The 19,877-nt window shown below is 44.8% G+C and overlaps 1 protein-coding gene across 1 annotated transcript in view; it reads left to right on the forward strand.

Moving 5' to 3' along the window:
• The first annotated feature begins 11,202 nt into the window (after positions 1–11,202).
• ATP4A (ATPase H+/K+ transporting subunit alpha) overlaps positions 11,203–19,877 on the forward strand; it is a 41,508-nt gene continuing 32,833 nt past the window's right edge. Inside the window, exons 1-2 of the mRNA XM_073601628.1 lie at positions 11,203–11,362; positions 19,104–19,232. Coding sequence (XP_073457729.1) covers positions 11,351–11,362; positions 19,104–19,232 — 141 coding nt within the window. The 5' untranslated portion in view covers positions 11,203–11,350. The remainder of the gene's footprint in view (positions 11,363–19,103; positions 19,233–19,877) is intronic.

Here is a 19,877-nt window from a genome sequence, read left to right on the forward strand (position 1 = left end):
ATAGGGCACCCCTGGAACTGCACTCTGTACATAGGGCACCCCTGAACCCTGCATTTTGTATGTAACATACTCATGAAATCTGCACTCTGTTCGTAACGCACTCCTGAACCCTACACTCTGTACATAGGGCACCCCTGAACCCTGCATTTTGTATGTAACATACTCATGGAATCTACACTCTGTTCGTAACGCACTCCTGAATCCTACACTCTGTACATAGGGCACCCCTGAAACTGCACCCTGTACATAGGGCACCCCTGGAACTGCACCCTGTAAATCGCAATGAAATTGAGCTTGACACCCCTGCTTTAGAGGGTCAGTTATGTTTAGGGCAGTTGTGGGTAGGTGGCATCTTAGATGATCCGCACAAGTTCCTGAGTTCCTGGCTCCACCCACTATAAACTGTTCACTTGTTTTTTTGACCACGGCTTGGACATCTGACCACGATTCCACCTTCTGACTTGGTACCCTGCCACCAGCATGTTACAAACTCCAGTCTCTTCCTGGCCTTGAACTTTAACCTGACCCTGCACCTATCTGCCTGGTTGCAGCTGAACATAGCTTGTGACCCGACTCCATACCGCTGCCAGTGATGGAACTACCAGGATCGCAAAGGTAGCACTTGCAATGGGGCCCTGGCATTCTGCCATAATGGGAGGGGGGGCCCGCTGTGGGATCATGAGGATCAGTTACCACTGCTGCAACCCCCAAACCCGTGCGACTTGCTTGCAATTTCCTTGCAACTTGCTTGTGATTTCCTTGCGACTTTTGTGATTTAACATTGCAGTCTTGAGCACGCTCCCCACCCTGCCGGTCTAGTGAACTACCATAAAGCTGTATGGGCCCCTCACTGAACATATAGAGCCGGGGCCCCTGTACAGAAGGACTGCTGCTTTCCCCCTTATCAGCAGCCCTGAGTGCACGGGAGTGCTGGGTGGCCTTTCATTTACCTTTTTTGTGTTTATTCTTCAAGATTACACTGTTACTGTTTTCATATAGAGCTCTGCCATGTGTTCCTGATACGTTTGTATCCAAAATACATACTGTAGATGACATTTTCGTGCGTCTGTGATGTTGAATTTTACGAAACAGTAGGTCAGGAAATGGGGGGAAGTGGGGGGGCAAAAGCCACAGAAGTTCAAATACGCAGTGCAGCTACAGTCAGATATTTTCCATCACTGTACAGCAAGCGGGGTTTATATGCCATACAGTACAGTACAATTAGACAGGACAGTTACTGATATTTCCATTTTGTGTAGAACCTTGTAGACTAAAACACTGTTTCTGTACTAAAAGGTCCACATTTTCTGACCATCACATCTATATCAGCTTGCTGAACCTCCTATTCCAAAACCATGGCCATTAAAAAGGAGTTGATCGTTGTGGAGCACTGTCCATTAATTATTATTATTATTTTTTTATGATCACTTTTATTCCTATCACAAGGCATGTAAACATACCTTGTAATAGAATTAAGGGATGACATGTCCTCTTTATGGGCCCAAATCTCTCCTCTACCTTTAAAAGCAAAAAAAATGAAAAAAAACCTTAAAAATACTCCTATCGATCTTATACTTTAAGAAACAAAAATAGTTTACTTCCACCCTAGACCGGAAGTGGCGCCACGACATCGCTCCGGTCCTCCTAGATTATGGAGGTGATCAGAGACAATCTGGTCTCTCTTGGCCTCTGTGACGATCCAGTGGTTCATGCGGCTGGTTTCCCAGGCTCGCCGGTAAGAATGGTAAACCCAAGAAACACCGGCGAGCTACGGAAACAACCCTCCCTCTGCTTCTGAAAGCGATCTAGTGGGTAATCAGCCGCTCGGATCGCTTTTATAAGAAAGAGAATTGCCGGCTGAAAAAAATAAATACCGTGGTTATGGCTGATAGCTTCATCCATAACCCTGGTAAACCACTTAAAAACTGCAACGTATATATATATATATATATATATATATATATATATTTTTTTTTATACACATATATATATATGTATGTACTGCGGTCTTGAAGTGCATAAGGTCCATTTAAAAAAAAAATGGTTGGACAGTTGTGACAAACTTTTCGACCAGCCCTGACAAATCCTGACTATATTTAGCCTAATACAGTGGTTTCCTATGATCGTCAGCTCCATCTAGTGTCCATAGTGCAGTATTTTGTCGAAATCAGAAAAAAAAACAGCTTTTGGCCACTAGATGGAGCGAACAACCAGCGTAAAGTGCTGTATCAATGAAAATACGGTCAGAATTTTTTTTTTTCCATAAATAGGTCCCATAGTGTGGTGACCTAAAGCAATGTCTAGAAGATAAAGGAAGGTAGGGTTCTCTGTATGTCTTTAAAAGCATAGTAGGCAAGAATACATTTTCAATAACAATAAGCAAAACTAAAATTTAAAAAAATAAATGAATAAAAAGTGTCTCTATAAATTCCAACATATAAAAATTTTATTGTGAATTTAAATCACCATAAGTGACTAATGACTGCCACACGCACTATACCATCACTCCTGATATAAAAGAAGTCTAAATACATAAAAATATGTTACAATAAATTACTTGAAATTCATAGATATTTCATATCTGTGCATGATAATTATTTCATAACATAAAAAAAGTGCATACCACATCATAAAGTGCAAATAAAAAATGGAAAATCCCAATTCATAGAGTCCAACATAACCATTATAAAACACAGGAGAGGAGAACCCTCATGGTGCAGTAAAAAGGGACTATATTTATTTAAAAATAGGACAGGTACTCACATAAATTCTCAAAAGCTCAGCTTATCATATAGATCGCATCTAGCACCCCAGCAGTCGCATTGACATCACCTCTAAAGCTCTGCCTGACACGTTTCGTCAGAAGGGACGTCGTCACTGGGGCAACAGAGGATGTTACCATATACTGCGACAGTATAACAAGACAACCCCACATGCTGTAGTTTATTATAAAAAACCAAGCCCGGTGACTTTGCCTAGGCTAGGATGGTGTCAGTCTGCTGCAGGAATGTGAAAAGTATGAGATGTCTAAGTCCAGTAAATCTTTATTGCACATGACAATTGGCCAGAAGAGAAATTCAACATGTCTCAGGGGCTCAAAACTCCCCTTTTATGAGGGCTTAGATTCTGTCAGTAAATAAGGAGAATACAGGACAGCCAACTGCATGATAAAAAAAATAGGAAAAGTGCTCATTCGGGTCGCCGGTCAGGCAGCTGCAGACAGAAGGAAACATTTCCTTAGTTTCCTCAGTGATCAGACTGTACATTGTAACTTTGTGGCAGATCACAAAGAGACCCTGCAGCAGGGGCTGATCCATTTCTGACATTTGGGCACATTAAAGCTGAATTCCAGGAACTTGAATTCCAGGAATTCCAGCTACTTTGTAAAAACTGCAGGCATACCATGAGTTAAGTCTAATGAGGTGTTTGCCGCCTCATAGACTTATCTCAATTATTCACATCTGACGGGTTTATTGTGTTCCGGGAAGATAACTTTAGAAGCTCCAATGCTGGTCCCATCCCAGTTTCTTCAAGAGAAGAGTCACTGGAACTGCTATGGCTGTCCCCTCCTTCTGCCCATTTACAGAAGCCTTTTTATCATGTGACCTCATTCACAAAATACAAAGGCTGCTGTGAATGAGCAGTAGGGGGAGGGGTGGGCACAGGGCCGAAACTAGAGGGGGGCGAGTGGGCACCTGTCCCAGGCACTGTGTTAAAGGCAGGGCGCTATTGAGCTGGCAGCTCGTCCCACACCTTACTGGCAGAAGTGACTGCAGTGTCACTCCTGTCAGAAGGAGCAGCGGCCAATAGCTAAATCCTCCCTCCAGCAGCAGCTTTCTCCTCCCACCAGCCTGCATGGGGTGTAAATAGCTGACAAGGAGACAGAACTGTCCTCAGTCTCAGTGCTGCTCTGCTGAAAAAGGACGGCGGACTGTGTCCTTCTTCTCCTCTTCCCCTGTCATGTGACTTGGGGACACCTGGTGTAAAGGGGGAATCTATTGGGGACACCTGATGTAAAGGGGGCACTCTACTGAGGACACCTGGTGTAAAGGGGGCACTCTGATGGGGACACCTGGGGTAAAGGGGGCACTCTGATGGGGACACCTGGTGTAAAGGTGGCACTCTGATGGGGACACCTGGTGTAAAAAGGGACTCTACTGGGAACACCTGGTGTAAAGGGGAACTCTACTGGGGACACCTGGTGTAAAGGGGAACTCTACTGGGGACACCTGATGTAAAGGGGGACTCTACTGGGGACACCTGGTGTAAAGGGAGACTCTACTGGGGACACCTGGTGTAAAGGGAGACTCTACTGGGGACACCTGGTGTAAGGGGGGCTCTCTACTGGGGACATCTGGTGTAAAGGGGGACTCTATTGGGAACACCTGATGTAAAGGGGGACTCTGATGGGGACACCTGGTGTAAAAGGGGACTCTACTGGTGTAAAGTGGGCACTCTGATGGGGACACCTGGTGTAAAAGGGGTCTCTACTGGGAACACCTGGTGTAAAGGGGAACTCTACTGGGGACACCTGGTGTAAAGGGGAACTCTACTGGGGACACCTGATGTAAAGGGGGACTCTACTGGTGACACCTGGTGTAAAGGGGGACTCTACTGGGGACACCTGGTGTAAAGGGAGACTCTACTGGGGACACCTGGTGTAAAGGGAGACTCTACTGGGGACACCTGGTGTAAGGGGGGCTCTCTACTGGGGACACCTGGTGTAAAGGGGGACTCTATTGGGAACACATGGTGTAAAGGGGGCACTCTGATGGGGACACCTGGTGTAAAAGGGGACTCTACTGGGAACACCTGGTGTAAGGGGGAACTCTACTGGGGACACCTGGTGTAAAGGGGAACTCTACTGGGGACACCTGATGTAAAGGGGGACTCTACTGGGGACACCTGGTGTAAAGGGAGACTCTACTGGTGACACCTGGTATAAAGGGAGACTCTACTGGGGGCACCTGGTGTAAAGGGGAACTCTACTGGGGACACCTGGTGTAAGGGGGGCTCTCTACTGGGGACACCTGGTGTAAAGGGGGACTCTATTGGGAACGCCTGATGTAAAGGGGGGTAACACCTGGTTTAAAGAGGGACTCTACTGAGGACACCTGATGTAAAGGGGGCACTCTGATGTAGACACCTGATGTAAAGGGGGACTTTACTGGGGACACCTAATGGAAAGGGGATTCTACTGTGGACTCTATCTGGCAGGGATGCACAATTTGCCATATTTGTATGCACGCTGATTCTCCGACATTGGGTGGGCATAGCTGCTCTGTGTGCTTCTCTCCTCTCATAGCCCGGGGTGTATCCTCCGGGAGTGCAGTAAACCTACCATATATAAGTAATAGAGGTAAGTCCGGGAGGTGACATGCACCTAATTGGATTGAACTCATAGGGGTTGATTTACTAAAGGCAAATAGACTGTGCACTTTGCAAAGTGCAATTGCACTCTGCAAGTGCAGTTGCTCCAGATCTTAGTAAATGAGGTAAAGCTTCACTCTGCAAAGAATACCCAATCACGTGCAAGGAAAATTTAAAGTACATCCTTTTTGCTTGCATATGATTAGATGATGGAATTCAGCAGAGCTTTTCCTCATTTACTAAGCCCTGGAGCAACTGCTCTCGCAGAGTGCAACTGCATTTTGCAAAGTGCACAGTCTATTTTCCTTTAGTAAATTAACCCCAATGTGTGCCTATACTGTTTGCAAAGTTGCTGAATTGCTGGCATTTGGCTCTAGTTCTGTTATAGGTTTTTGTTTTTTAAATGATGCAAGAAAATCAGAACAGGACAAGCATGCCATTGTATACTCTGCTCTTTGCAAGATACTGCGATGGGGAGAGAACGCCTGCGGTCGTAGTGAGCTGTGAATCTCTGTGGTTCCTCTCTTACACGCCACCAGTTCTGGAAGGAAGCCGTGACCTAGATCCTTTTTTTTCACAAAGTGCAGATATCTCCGTCACTTACAAAAAAAAAACAATTTTTTTGTGTTCAGCAGAAAACCATGAGAACTGTATTTGTACTAAACTAAACTAAAAGTACTAGATATCACTGTTTGCCTCTTCTAGCATCTAAAAGGTGGAGCCGGTACCCGACACCATCCCAGACCATGTGCATGTGTGGTCCAGCTTGGACTAATTTAAGTGTCCATATTCCAAACTTGTGAAAATGTAGAATTGCTGTAGTAGTCGTTACTTTTAGGGCGATAGCAGGAGTCATCTAGTTCCAGTGAAAAGTGGCTGGGAGGAGTGTGCTGCTGCCATTCACAGATTGCCTTGTATTTTTTTTTTTTCAATAAATGCAAGGCATTCTCTGATTGGATGAGGTGGAAAGGTGACGTGGTGAGGTCGCAATCACTAGCTTGACTGTGGAAGTGCAGAATCACTGTAGCAGTCGCTGCTGGCAATAGCGGCAGTCGTCTAGGTCCAGTGCCAAGCGGCTGCCTATCCTTATAGTGAACATGGGGGTGCTGCTGCCATTCCCAGGTCACCTTGTATTTCTTCATTGAATGCAAGTCGTTGTCTGATTGGATGATGTGGAAAGGAGGGGTGGTGATATCACAATCTCCTCTGTTGTCCCCAGTAGAGTGCCCCCTTTACATCAGGTGTTCTCAGTAGAGTCCCCCTTTACATCAGGTGTCCCCTGTAGAGTGCCCCCTTTACATCAGGTGTTCCCAGTAGAGTCCCCCTGTACATCAGGTGTCCCCAGTAGAGTCCCCCTTTACATCAGGTGTCCCCAGTAGAGTCCCTCTTTACACCAGGAGTCTTCATTAGAGCCCCCCTTACATCAGGTGACCCCTTATGCTCATGTCAATTACATGGGTTCCGGCACCACACCCGATATGAACAAGTCAATAGCACGTCTTTTTTTTTTTAGCGATTGGGCTTCCAAGGCCACTTTACAGTTTTGGCTTACATCTACTTTACCTCCAAGGTCACCTTACATTCAGCCCCCCCCTGCAGCACCCAATCTCTGGCTGCTCATGGTTAGCGTGGAGTGTGCACTGCACATGCGTGGCCAATCGCTTGGTTTCTAGCAGCTAGAAGGTAGTTGCGCACATACGATGCATTTTCCGTGTCACCTGTGCACCAGAGCACTGCACCTTAAGCCCACCCAGTTGCCTGACAATAGCGAATGAATATTCACTATATTCACTTGTCACACTAATTCTCCTCCCAGCCAATCAGTAAGAGGGTCCTGAGACCCATTTCCCAATTGGGCGAAAGGAGAAGCTAAGCTGGCCGCCAGGAGGAAGAGGGAGAAGACACGAGGAGAGGAGATGCACGGAAAGTTAACTGGCCGTCTATCCGTTGCCCGTACGGAAGCCTGAGGAGAAGCTACGCTGGGCGCCAGGAGGGGGAGGAAGGAGACGAGAGGAGATGCAGGGGAAGCCGTTTGCCTGGAGGGAAGCCCGGGGTAAGTGTTGCGGCCGGGTGACCGACCGACCGGGGCGGGGAGGTAAAGGTGAAAAAAAATACCACCGGCCGCCACTGATAGAAAGGGAAAAGTGCCATCGAGTGGCCAGTTTATTAAAAAGGTTAGAACTTACAGTACATATCTGGCCATATGCAAAATCTTCATAGGTGTCCCGGTCCGCTGATGACAGCAAATCATGGCTGCTGGAGTTGCTTACGGGGCTGGAGGACCCTGTGAATATAGGGCAAAGTGATTGATGTCAGCTTGGAGGGAGGACCACTTCTACATCACCTCTACAACTGCACTTTGCAAAGTGCACAGTCTACTTTCCTTTAGTAAATCAACCCCAATGTGTGCCTGTACTGTTTGCAAAGTTGCTGAATTGCTGGCATTTGGCTCTAGTTCTGTTATAGGTTTTTGTTTTTTAAATGATGCAAGAAAATCAGAACAGGACAAGCATGCCATTGTATACTCTGCTCTTTGCAAGATACTGCGATGGGGAGAGAACGCCTGCGGCGTAGTGAGCTGTGAATCTCTGTGGTTCCTCTCTTACATGCCGCCAGTTCTGGAAGGAAGCCGTGACCTAGGTCCTTTTTTTTCACAAAGTGCAGACATCTCCGTCACTTACAAAAAAAAAACAATTTTTTTGCATTCAGCAGAAAACTATGAGAACTGTATTTTTACTAAACTAAAAGTACTAGATATCACCGTTTGCCTCTTCTAGCATCTAAATGTGGAGCCAGTACCCGACACCATCCCGGACCATGTGCATGTGTGGTCCAGCTTGGACTAATTTAAGTGTCCATATTCCATACTTGTGAAAATGTAGAATTGCTGTAGTAGTCGTTACTTTTAGGGCGATAGCAGGAGTCATCTAGTTCCAGTGAAAAGTGGCTGGGAGGAGGGTGCTGCTGCCATTCACAGATTGCCTTGTATTTTTTTTTTTTTCAATAAATGCAAGGCATTCTCTGTTTGGATGAGGTGGAAAGGTGACGTGGTGAGGTCACAATCACTAGCTTGACTTTGGAAGTGCAGAATCACTGTAGCAGTCGCTGCTGGCAATAGCGGCAGTCGTCTAGGTCCAGTGCCAAGCGGCTGCCTATCCTTATAGTGAACATGGGGGTGCTGCTGCCATTCCCAGGACACCTTGTATTTTTTCATTGAATGCAAGTCGTTGTCTGATTGGATGATGTGGAAAGGAGGGGTGGTGATATCACAATCTCCTCTGTTGTCCCCAGTAGAGTCCCCCTTTACATCAGGTGTCCCCTGTAGAGTGCCCCCTTTACATCAGGTGTTCCCAGTAGAGTCCCCCTGTACATCAGGTGTCCCCAGTAGAGTCCCCCTTTACATCAGGTGTCCCCAGTAGAGTCCCTCTTTACATCAGGTGTCCCCAGTAGAGACCCTTTTACATCAGGTGTCCCCAGTAGAGTCCCTCTTTACACCAGGTGTCCTCATTAGAGTCCCCTTTACATCAGGTGACCCCATATGCTCATGTCAATTACATGGGTTCCGGCACCACACCCGATATGAACAAGTCAATAGCACGTCTTTTTTTTTTTTAGCGATTGGGCTTCCAAGGCCACTTTACAGTTTTGGCTTACATCTACTTTACCTCCAAGCTCACCTTACATTCAGCCCCCCCCTGCAGCACCCAATCTCTGGCTGCTCATGGTTAGTGTGGAGTGTGCACTGCACATGCGTGGCCAATCGCTTGGTTTCTAGCAGCTAGAAGGTAGTTGCGCATGTACGATGCATTTTCCGTGTCACCTGTGCACTAGAGCACTGCACCCGAAGCCCACCCAGTTGCCTGACAATAGCGAATGAATATTCACTATTCACTATATTCACTATTGTCACATTAATTCTCCTCCCAGCCAATCAGTAAGAGGGTCCTGAGACCCATTTCCCAATTGGCCGAAAGGAGAAGCTAAGCTGGCCGCCAGGAGGAGGAAGGAGGAGACACGGGGAGAGGAGATGCACGGGAAGTTAACTGGCCGCCCATCCATTGCCCGTACGGAAGCCTGAGGAGAAGCTACGCTGGGCGCCAGGAGGGGGAGGAAGGAGACGAGAGGAGGTGCAGGGGAAGCCGTTTGCCCGGAGGGAAGCCCGGGGTAAGTGTTGTGGCCGGGTGACCGACCAACCGGGGCGGGGAGGTAAAGGTGAAAAAAAATACCACCGGCCGCCACTGATAGAAAGGGAAAAGCGCCATCTAGTGGCCAGTTTATTAAAAAGGTTAGAACTTACAGAACATATCTGGCCATATGCAAAATCTTCATAGGTGTCCCGGTCCGCTGATGACAGCAAATCATGGCTGCTGGAGTTGCTTACGGGGCTGGAGGACCCTGTGAATAAAGGGCAAAGTGATTGATGTCAGCTTGGAGGGAGGACCACTTCTACATCACCTCCAGCCCTAAAAGCACCTCCAGTGGCCTTGATTTGCTATCACCTATGAAGATTTTGCATTGTACTGTGTCCTTTAACAGTTTTGAAATACTCCCCACTAAATGGTGCTTTTCCCTTCCTACACACACACACACACACACACACACAGGAGTGGTGTGGAAAATTACATGCGATTTGGCCAGGAATCGCATCACATTCCTGTTCAAATTGCATGCGATTCTTTGCATTGCGATTTGCGCCAATTTATTTTGTATTGATGCAAATCGCACCGCAAAGTATTGGTTTTGGTATTGGGAGCATTTGCTTAAGTACCGATACTCACGCAAATGTTTGGTATCGCCACCAATGCTGGTATCGGTTCATTCCTAGTGGATAGTGAGCATTGTGGAGCACGGTGTGACAGCAATAGCTGTCAGAGCAGATATGAAGCCCCGGCCCACTGGCTCCCACCCACTGATCTGAAGCATGAGAAGTGGGGGCGGACCCCCTGTGACTGCACCCTGGGTGGCTGCCACTCCTGCCCACCTCTTGTCCGGGCCCTGAGTACAATAGCCGGGTCTTTGCAGGTGTGGCCTGCTGGTTGCCAGTCATTGATCTTGAGAACGTAATGAGGGGGGCGACCGCCACTACCACTGCACCTGGGGCAGCCGCCCCTCCTGCCCTCCCAAGGTCCTTGCAGGTGTGGAGGTCTTTAAAGCTGAGCTCCTGGCAGTTTTTTATTTCTACCCACTGCACGGGTTAACCGCTCATTTTTGTCTAGGGGAGAGGAGAGTGGAGATATACTTACATAATCCTCCCATCCTCCCAGCACAAGACAAGTCTGGCACCCACATGCTCCAGAAGCCTTGAATAGTGGACTGTTCCTGACATCATCACGCCCAGAGCAGGCTCCATAGATCAGGCACAGTCTACCTCTGGACTGTGGAGGAGCGCTGAGGATGAGTATGGATGATAGGGTAGATATAATCTTTCTGCACACCCCTAGACAAAGTGAGCAATTGACCCAAGCAGTGTGGGCACAGCCCCACTGCATGAGGAAAAAAATTGCCTGGAGTTCAGCTTTAAAGACATTCACACCTGCAAGAACCAGGGGTAGGCAGGAGGGGCGTCTGCCCCAGGTGCAGTGGTAGCTGTAAACAAAATTGGTAATTGATGATACTTTTGGAACATAGGACAGTTGTATAATTTTACAGTTCATTTTTGCTATATCACTGTTCTAAAAGCCTGAGACGTAAAGTGTTGAGCTGACCCTCGAGTCAATACACCACTGGCCATGGAACGTGAGACTGAAGGACAGAAGAAGGAGTCTGTAACCTGCTTGTCCTTGTTTTATCACACAGCAGAGATTGGATCTGCCTTACAGACGTAAAGGGGCAGAGAGTGGAAGATGGGGGTGGTTGATGCACTCTGTGCTTCGGGGAGGGTCCAACTCTTGGACTTTATAAGTTGACTCAGGCGCGTGCCAAGACTTGTTGGCATCAACCATCAACCTGAAGAAATTCCCCTGACCACCAAACAAGCAAAATGGGGAAGAAGGTGAGTGAGAATAAAAATATATGTGTATATATATATATATATATATATATATATATATATATATATTATAATGTTAATTCAACAGAAGAATATCTAAAGTAGAAGGAAGAGAACGCTCTGCTCCTGGTCCTCTCTGTGCATTCCAAATTAGGATCAACCAGGCCAGTCAAGAAAGAAACATGGTTGCTACCATTGTTGGTCTTTACAGAGATTTTTTGTTCGAGTTCCCTGGCTGAAGTTTTTGTGGGCTTCATTGGTTTGTAAGTCGATGCTCTTACTTCAAGACAGAGACTTACTGATAAGTGAAGCCATAGGATGAAGATGACGACCAAGGAACCAGTGACCTCTAAAATAAAGGTCTACAGTGGTAGGTCAAGACTTTCTAGTTTGAGTTGAACTGAACTGGTGACATCCATATGGGCGGTCACTCACCTGTACGGTCACCCCTCAAGCTGACCAATGTAAAGCGGTCGCCCAAGACCAGTGTTGGATGATCGTGACTGCTTTCCATGAGTATCTGGGCTGGGTATAAACATGCGCACCATGCTGATACAATTGTGTATTAAGCCCTGGTTCACATTGGTACGATTTGACATGCGATTTGTTCAGCTGAACTCGTACGGCTTTATTTCCCGCAGCTCAGTGTGAACCTGGGCTCAATGCCACAATTTCTGTATAGAACAACTGGAATGGTCGGATCTTCCTTCCACCACCTTGTCTATCGACATCTTTAGCCAACAGATTTTGGTGAAGAGTCTCAAAGCCAAAGTGAAGTCCAGGAGCAGATCATGTTCTAGGTCGGGGGGGGGGCTGCTCTACAAACCAGTCTATATTACTACTTATTGAAAATGACCTGGTTACACAGTGGCTTCTAGTGTTGTAGGTCTTTGACCTTGACAAATAAAAGGGTCAATCCATTCAAATTAAAGGGTTAGTCTACCCAAAAGAGATATTTCAGATATAACTTTATGAGTTATAAGTTTGACATTGCAGCTACTACTGCTGCTGAGTAGTTGGCAGTAGAAAATTGGTACTTTTAGCACCTTTTATTTATCTCTGTCCTCCCTGCAGCAGAGGCTTTGTGAGGCCCTGCTCTGTGGTAAGAGGGGGCAGATATACAGTATAGTTTGTTAAATAGATAACCTATATGTACCCCCTGAGTCTGCCTATGCCCCAAACAAATGTTTTGTGTGCAAATGAGTTGTATCTAAAGCCAGCATTTCATTTTTTTTAAAGTTTTGGATAGAGTAAGGACACAAGCAATAACATTTTTAGCTTTTTAAATATACGAGTTAGAACCTCTGTCAGGTTTTTGTTTTATTGCGGTCTGTTTTCCTGCTGAAGAGATTTCTCTTTTCTATCTGTCCTGGTGTCACTGGAACAGGGATAAAAGGAAAATCCTTTAATGGGGACACCTGTTACAGTGACAAGTGACAGCTATCTAAAAGCAGGATATTCCTCACTTTTGGAGAGATTTGCTCCCATATCCTACGACCTACGGCAGATGTTCCCTTGGGGGAAGGAACCCCCAAGGGAACATCAAAAATCTGTGTGAAAATATCAACTATTCATCACCGGATTATTGCAATGGTTGCTGTTGACCCTGTACACCCTGTGACATTTCCAATCAAGAAGATAGCAGGAAAGTGTCATTAGAGGTGCTACAGATGACAGTCAGAGCTTGGGGACATTACATGAGACTACTGGAGATCACCGCCATCACCGCTTCCTTAATAAACCATTGCTCCCATTAATGACTGCCGGGGTCTACAGGGTGGTCAACAAGGAACAAAGGGCTGCAGGTTGGACATCAGGGGAGTATATGATCTCTAGACCTGTTAAGAGAAACAATGAAGTTGTTAAGAGAAACAATGAATACAATGTTATTCTTCATCATTCATAAGGTTTTCAGGACATTGCCAGCTGGTTGCTGATTGGCTGTTTTGCTCTTTGCAGATTGCCTTTTGAAATAAGATTAATAAAGTAGCAAAGAGCAGGAATGATGTCCAAAGGACAGCAGCTCACAGCCAATCAGGTTTCAGCTCACTATGGTTTAATGAAGAAGAAAATTCTAACTGGCTTTTACTATTGTAACTGTTTGACCTTACCGAATTAAAGGGCCACTGCACCCAACAGAGATTTTTCAGTGTTCGCTAGATCCTGGAGAGTTCGACCCAGTTACTCCTGTCTCTTGTAGAGTCTATTGGTGAGATCCCTGCACCAAGTTTCTGGGTCTGCACTCTGCACATGTGCTGTGCTCATTATGAGGGGTTCCCACTATTCCTGTGCTGAGTTCCCGGGTCTGTACACCTGCTGTGTCCATTATGAGGGGTTCCCACCATCCCTGTGCTGAGTTCCCGGGACTGTACACCCGCTGTGCCCATTATGAGGGGTTCTCAAAATCCCTGTGCTGAGTTTCCAGGTCTGTACACCTGCTGTGCCCATTATGAGGGGTTCCCACGATCCCTGTGCTGAGCTCCCGTGTCTGTACACCTGCTGTACCCAATATGAGGGGTTCCTACCATCCCTGTGCTGAGTTCCCAAGTTTGTACACCCGCTGTGCCCATTATGAGGGGTTCCCACCATCCCTGTGCTGAGTTCCCAGGTCTGTACACCTGCTGTGCCCATTATGAGGGGTTCCCACCATCCCTGTGCTGAGCTCCCAGGTCTGTACACCTGCTGTGCCCATTATGAGGGGTTCCCATCATCCCTGTGCTGAGTTCCCAGGTCTGTACACCCACTGTACCCATTATGAGGGGCTTCCACCATCCCTGTGCTGAGTTCCTGGGTCTGTACACCTGCTGTACCCATTATGAGGGGCTTCCAACATCCCTGTGCTGAGTTCCTGGGTCTGTACACCTGCTGTACCCATTATGAGGGGCTTCCACCATCCCTGTGCTGAGTTCCTGGGTCTGTACACCTGCTGTACCCATTATGAAGGGCTTCCACCATCCCTGTGCTGAGTTCCTGGGTCTGCACATCTGCTGTGCCCATTTTGAGGGGTTCCCACCATCCCTGCTTCCTTTTTATTTATTTCTGTATTATGGAGAAAGCAATGGGAGGGGCAGGGGCTCACAACAGGGGGTAGGGAAACCAAAAACACTTAGGAGTGAAGGAACACAGTTGGTCATTTTATCATGGTGATCTCACTGTTGGAGTAACCAGGCTTCACCTATAACTAAAATATCACTGTTTGGTTGGACTGGTCCTGTAAATAAGAAGTTCTTGGTGTATTAAATACATTATAGCAGAGTATACACTATATATATACATACACACACACATACACTATATAGACCTGCACATCTAGTCACCTAGCTCCTCTTGATCTTGAATCTGGGGTAACCTGAAAGACGACCTTATCGCATCACGTAAAACGTCGCGCAGCAATAAATGTCAACCCCAAGTGCAGGTGCTGCGATAACATATCTCCCTCTTATCCTGTAAAGGACAAATTATTTCTGTAACAACAACTGCGAATACACAGTGAGCTGTTTGCTTAGCACCTTGTACATGCGATACGCCATTGTCAGGTGCTGTTAGTCCTGCTGGCCAGCCCAAGATTAGAGGAGAAAGTGTCCCCTTATCAGCCGAGGTTTATATAATCAAAAACAGCTTTAGGTGTTAAAGGGAGTTAACACCTAAAAGGCCAATAGATGACATTAGCTGAAAGATTTACCAGTAAGATGAAGACATTTGACATTTCTGGAACTTTGATCTGGCCATGAGCTGCCATGTTGGGCATCAGGAAGGAATAAATTGACATCTAGAAATATATTAAACAGTAAGCCAGCACGTTTTGAGGCTCAAGACTCCCCTTCTTCAGGGCTTAAGCCAACACAATTTGGGGGATAAAGACTTCCCTTCGTCAGGGCTTAAAGCAGTTGTAAACTGCATCTTAAAAAAAAACAAAAAACACCCCTTCAAAATAATGTCATAATGTGCTAGTATGCATACTAGCATATTATGCGAGACTTACCTTAAAACAAAGCCCTCCAGCGGCATGCTGTCACCGCTGACAGGGCTTCCATCTTCACCTGGTCTTCCTTCCGGTTTCACGGCCTCTAACTACACGAGTGGTTGGGGCCAAGATGACAGCACGACAACTCGTTTGCGGCACAATATCACCGGCTGCATGCAGTGTGAATATCTTCTCCAAATTTAGGAGATATTCACTGTATATGCTTTCCTGTAGGTAAAAGTGAAAAAACTGAGTTTACTACCGCTTTAAGCCAACATGTTTTGTAGCTCAAGGCTCCCCTTCATCAGTGCTTAAGCCAACATGTTTTGGGGCTCAAGACTCCTCTTCATCAGGGCTTAAGCCAACACCTTTTGGGGCTCAAGACTCCTCTTCATTAGGTCTTCAGCCAACGTGTTTTGGGGCTCAAGACTCCCCTTCATCAGGGCCAAAGCCAACAAATTTCGGGGCTGAAGACTTCCCTTCATCAAGGTTTTAAGCCAACATGTATTGGGGCTCAAGACTCCCTTTTATCAGGGCTTAAGCCAACACATTTTGGGGTTCAAGACTCCCTTTCATCAGGGCCTAAGCCAACACATTTTGGGGCTCAAGACTCCCCTTCATCAGGGCTTAAGCCAACACGTTTGGGGGCTCAAGACTCCCCTTCATCAGGGCTAAAGCCAACACATTTCAGGGCTGAAGTCTTCCCTTCATCAGGGCTTAAGCCAACATATTTTAAGGCTTAAGACCCCCCTTTATCCGGGCTTAAGCCAACACATTTTGAGGCTCAAGACTCCCTTTCATCAGGGCCTAAGCCAACACATTTTGGGGCTCAAGACTCCCCTTCATCAGGGCTTAAGCCAACATGTTTGGGGGCTCAAGACTCCCCTTCATCAGGGCTAAAGCCAACAAATTTCGGGGCTGAAGTCTTCCCTTCATCAAGCCAACATATTTTAAGGCTTAAGACCCCCTTTATCAGGGCTTAAGCCAACACATTTTGGGGCTCAAGACTCCCTTTCATCAGGGCCTAAGCCAACACATTTGGGGGCTCAAGACTCCCCTTCATCAGGGCTAAAGCCAACACATTTCGGGGCTGAAGTCTTCCCTTCATCAGGGCTTAAGCCAACATATTTTAAGGCTTAAGACTCCCCTTTATCCGGGCTTAAGCCAACACATTTTGGGGCTCAAGACTCACCTTCATCAGGGCTTAAGCCAACATGTTTTGGGGGCTTAAGACTCTCCTTTATCAAAGCTTAAGCTAACAGGTTTCACGGCTCAAGACTCCCCTTTATTAGGGCTTAAGCCAACATGTTTTGGGGCGCAAGACTCCCCTTCATCAGGGCCAAAACCAACAAATTTCAGGGCTGAAGACTTCCCTTCATCAAGGTTTTAATCCAACATGTATTGGGGCTCAAGACTCCCTTTCATCAGGGCTAAAGCCAACACATTTTGGGGCTGAAGACTCCCCTTCATCAGGGCTTAAGCCAACACATTTGGGGGCTCAAGACTCCCCTTCATCAGGGCTAAAGCCAACAAATTTCAGGGCTGAAGTCTTTTCTTCATCAGGGCTTAAGCCAACATATGTTAAGGCTTAAGACTCCCCTTTATCCGGGCTTAAGCCAACACATTTTGGGGCTCAAGACTCCCTTTCATCAGGGCCTAAGCCAACACATTTTGGGGCTCAAGACTACCCTTCATCAGGGCTTAAGCCAACATTTTTGGGGGCTCAAGACTCCCCTTCTTTAGAGCTTAAGCCAACACGTTTGTGGGCTCAAGACTCCCCTTCATCAGGGCTAAAGCCAACAAATTTTGGGGCTGAAGTCTTCCCTTCATCAGGGCTTAAGTCAACATATTTTGAGGCTCAAGACTCCCTTTACCAGGGGCTTAAGCCAACACATTTTGGGGCTCAAGACTCCCTTTCATCGAGGCCTAAGCCAACACAATTTGGGGCTCAAGATTCCCCTTCATCGGGGCTTAAGCCAACACATTTAAGAGCTCAAGACTCCCCTTCATCAGGGCTTAAGCCAACATGTTTTTAAACTCAGGACTCCCCTTCACTTCATTCGAGCTTAGATGCTTGCAGTAAATGAAGTGGATAAGTGAATACTGGACAACAAAAAGTAAAATAAAATTATATAAATTTTATTGATTTGGGTCAACTTACTAAAGACTTACAGGACTTGCATTAGATCTGTGGTGTCTCATCCTTTTTACACTACTCTGGGGGCTCCCCATGGCTACCTCTAGAATTTGGATTTCAAGTCCTATCTTTCCCACAATTGGGTCCATCACTTTAGCAACACATACACTTTGTCAACCTAAAAGCATATGCAAAAATAAAAAAAAAGTGTATCTAAACCCCAAAGCAACAAAGTAATATATTTCTGGCTTCTGGTCCTTAGAAGTGGTGGCTGCTTTAGTTTACCTTTGAGGATTTTCTTTCCTTTATTTTCACTTGGTGATCCTGCCAGTAGCACACTTCCTGTCCTATGGTGACAATGCTGCTCTTCTGTACATACAGTACTCTCATTATTTGGACTACAAAAATCACCCCCCCTCCTCAGCTCTATGATGTGGGCTTTGTAATTCACAGAAGACAGCTGAGGAGCTTAATCATGTTGTTAGAGATTTCTGTTCGGCGCACAGGACATGACAAGGACACTGGATTTCTGGCAGGATCATAAGGTATTTTTTCTGTACTTGCTGAATGTGTTCTTAGCCTAAAAAGAAAACAAACGCAGCCACCGCAGCTAAGGATGTGAAAGCTAGATGTGCAGAATGAAAAAATTTGTTTTGTTTTGATTCGTTATTTAAATAATTTACTTTAGGTAAATTTGTTTAATTCATTTACAGAATTTGTTTTTGTTTATTCCTTTTCGATTCAAATTCAAATTTATTCTATTCAAAATTTGAATTTCGGAAGACGGTTAAACATTGTCTGTTTTATTCTATTCTATTGTTTTTTCTATTCAAGATTTATCTATTGAATTCTAGTCTATTCAAACTCAAATTTATTCTATTCAAAATTCAAATATTGGAAGATTTCTATTCTATTCTATTCTTTCTATTCTATTGTTTTTTTTTCTATTCTTTTCTATCCTATTATTTTTTAATCTATTCTATTCAAATTTATTCTACTCGAAATTCGAATTTCGGAAGACAGTTATATTCTCTTTTATTCTATTGTACTGAATTTTATTCTAATTTTTTCTATTCTTTTCTAATCTAGTCGATTCAAATTTATTCTATTTGAAATTCAAATTTCAGAATACGGTTATATTCTATTCTATTGTTTTCTATTCATTTTCTATTCTGTTCTGTTTTAATCATTTTTTTTCTTGTTCTGTTCTTTTATTTTCTATTTTATTCTATTCTCTTCTATTCTATTACCTTTTTTTCTTTTTATTTATTCTATTCTTTTATTTTTCTATTCTATTCTATTCTGTTCTATTTTACTCTATTCTATTCTTTTCAATTCCTTTATTTTCTATTCCATTTTATTCTTGTTTTCTAATTCAATTTAGAATTTGAGTCGAATTCGAATCAAATTTTGGCCGAATTACATCATATTATTTCAGATTTGTTTAAATTAGTTTTAGATACATCCAAATTTCCGAATAACAAAAAGTTCCTCTGAATTTTGAATGAAATGAACCGCGCAGATCTAGTGTAAGCTGTAATATGTTAATGTTACATTTTTCTTCATGGGTTTAGATATCCTTTAACTGGGAAATAGAGATTTAAATCCGAGCTAATCAAATATTGTCTTTTTTATCCCTTTAGGAACAGTATGACATGTACTCGGTGGAGATGGAGAGGGAAGGCAAAGATGAGATGGACGCAAAAATCAAGAAGAAGGGAAAAGGGGGGAAGAAGGAAAAGATGGAGCAGATGAAGAAGGAGATGGACATAGTAAGTTCTGGGGTTCCAGATACAGACTGAAACCTGTATGAAGTAATAGGTTGTTAGTACAAGTCACTTAAAAACTATTAATACAACTATCAGAAAGTAATCCTTATGCTGCCCTAAGGCAGATGCCTAGTTTGCCTCGATAGCACACCAAGGGGGGTATTTATTTAAAAAAAAAAAAAAAATTGCATAGCAATTCCCAATAAAAGTACTTATACACTAACTCTGTGCAAATGAGAAGAAAAAAAACTGTTATTAGGCTCCTTCCTATGCTGGTAGAACTTTTTTCATTTATTTTAAAACAGAAAATGCCACATTTGGCCACAAGATGGAGCTAGGTATAATAGAAAATCATTATGATACTTAGCTCCATCTAGTGGCTATGGACATTATAACTTACAGCGTCGACTCACGCCTGCTCAGCTGAGGAAGAAGAGGTGTGTGCAGATACAGGTAGCACTGCAAAGATTTAAATATTCAACATTTCTACACACGTCCCTAAGAGTAAAATAGGCATCAAAAAATGAATAAGTATATAAATTAAAATAAAATAAAAATGGGACAGCATTTTTCTAAGATGTTCATTTTTTACGATGTGAGGTACCAGCCTTACAGGCAAACAGTACAATTGACCTATCATTAAAATTC

This window comes from Aquarana catesbeiana, linkage group LG10 (genome assembly GCF_042186555.1).
Source record: "Aquarana catesbeiana isolate 2022-GZ linkage group LG10, ASM4218655v1, whole genome shotgun sequence".
NCBI classification, from domain to species: Eukaryota; Metazoa; Chordata; class Amphibia; order Anura; family Ranidae; genus Aquarana; species Aquarana catesbeiana.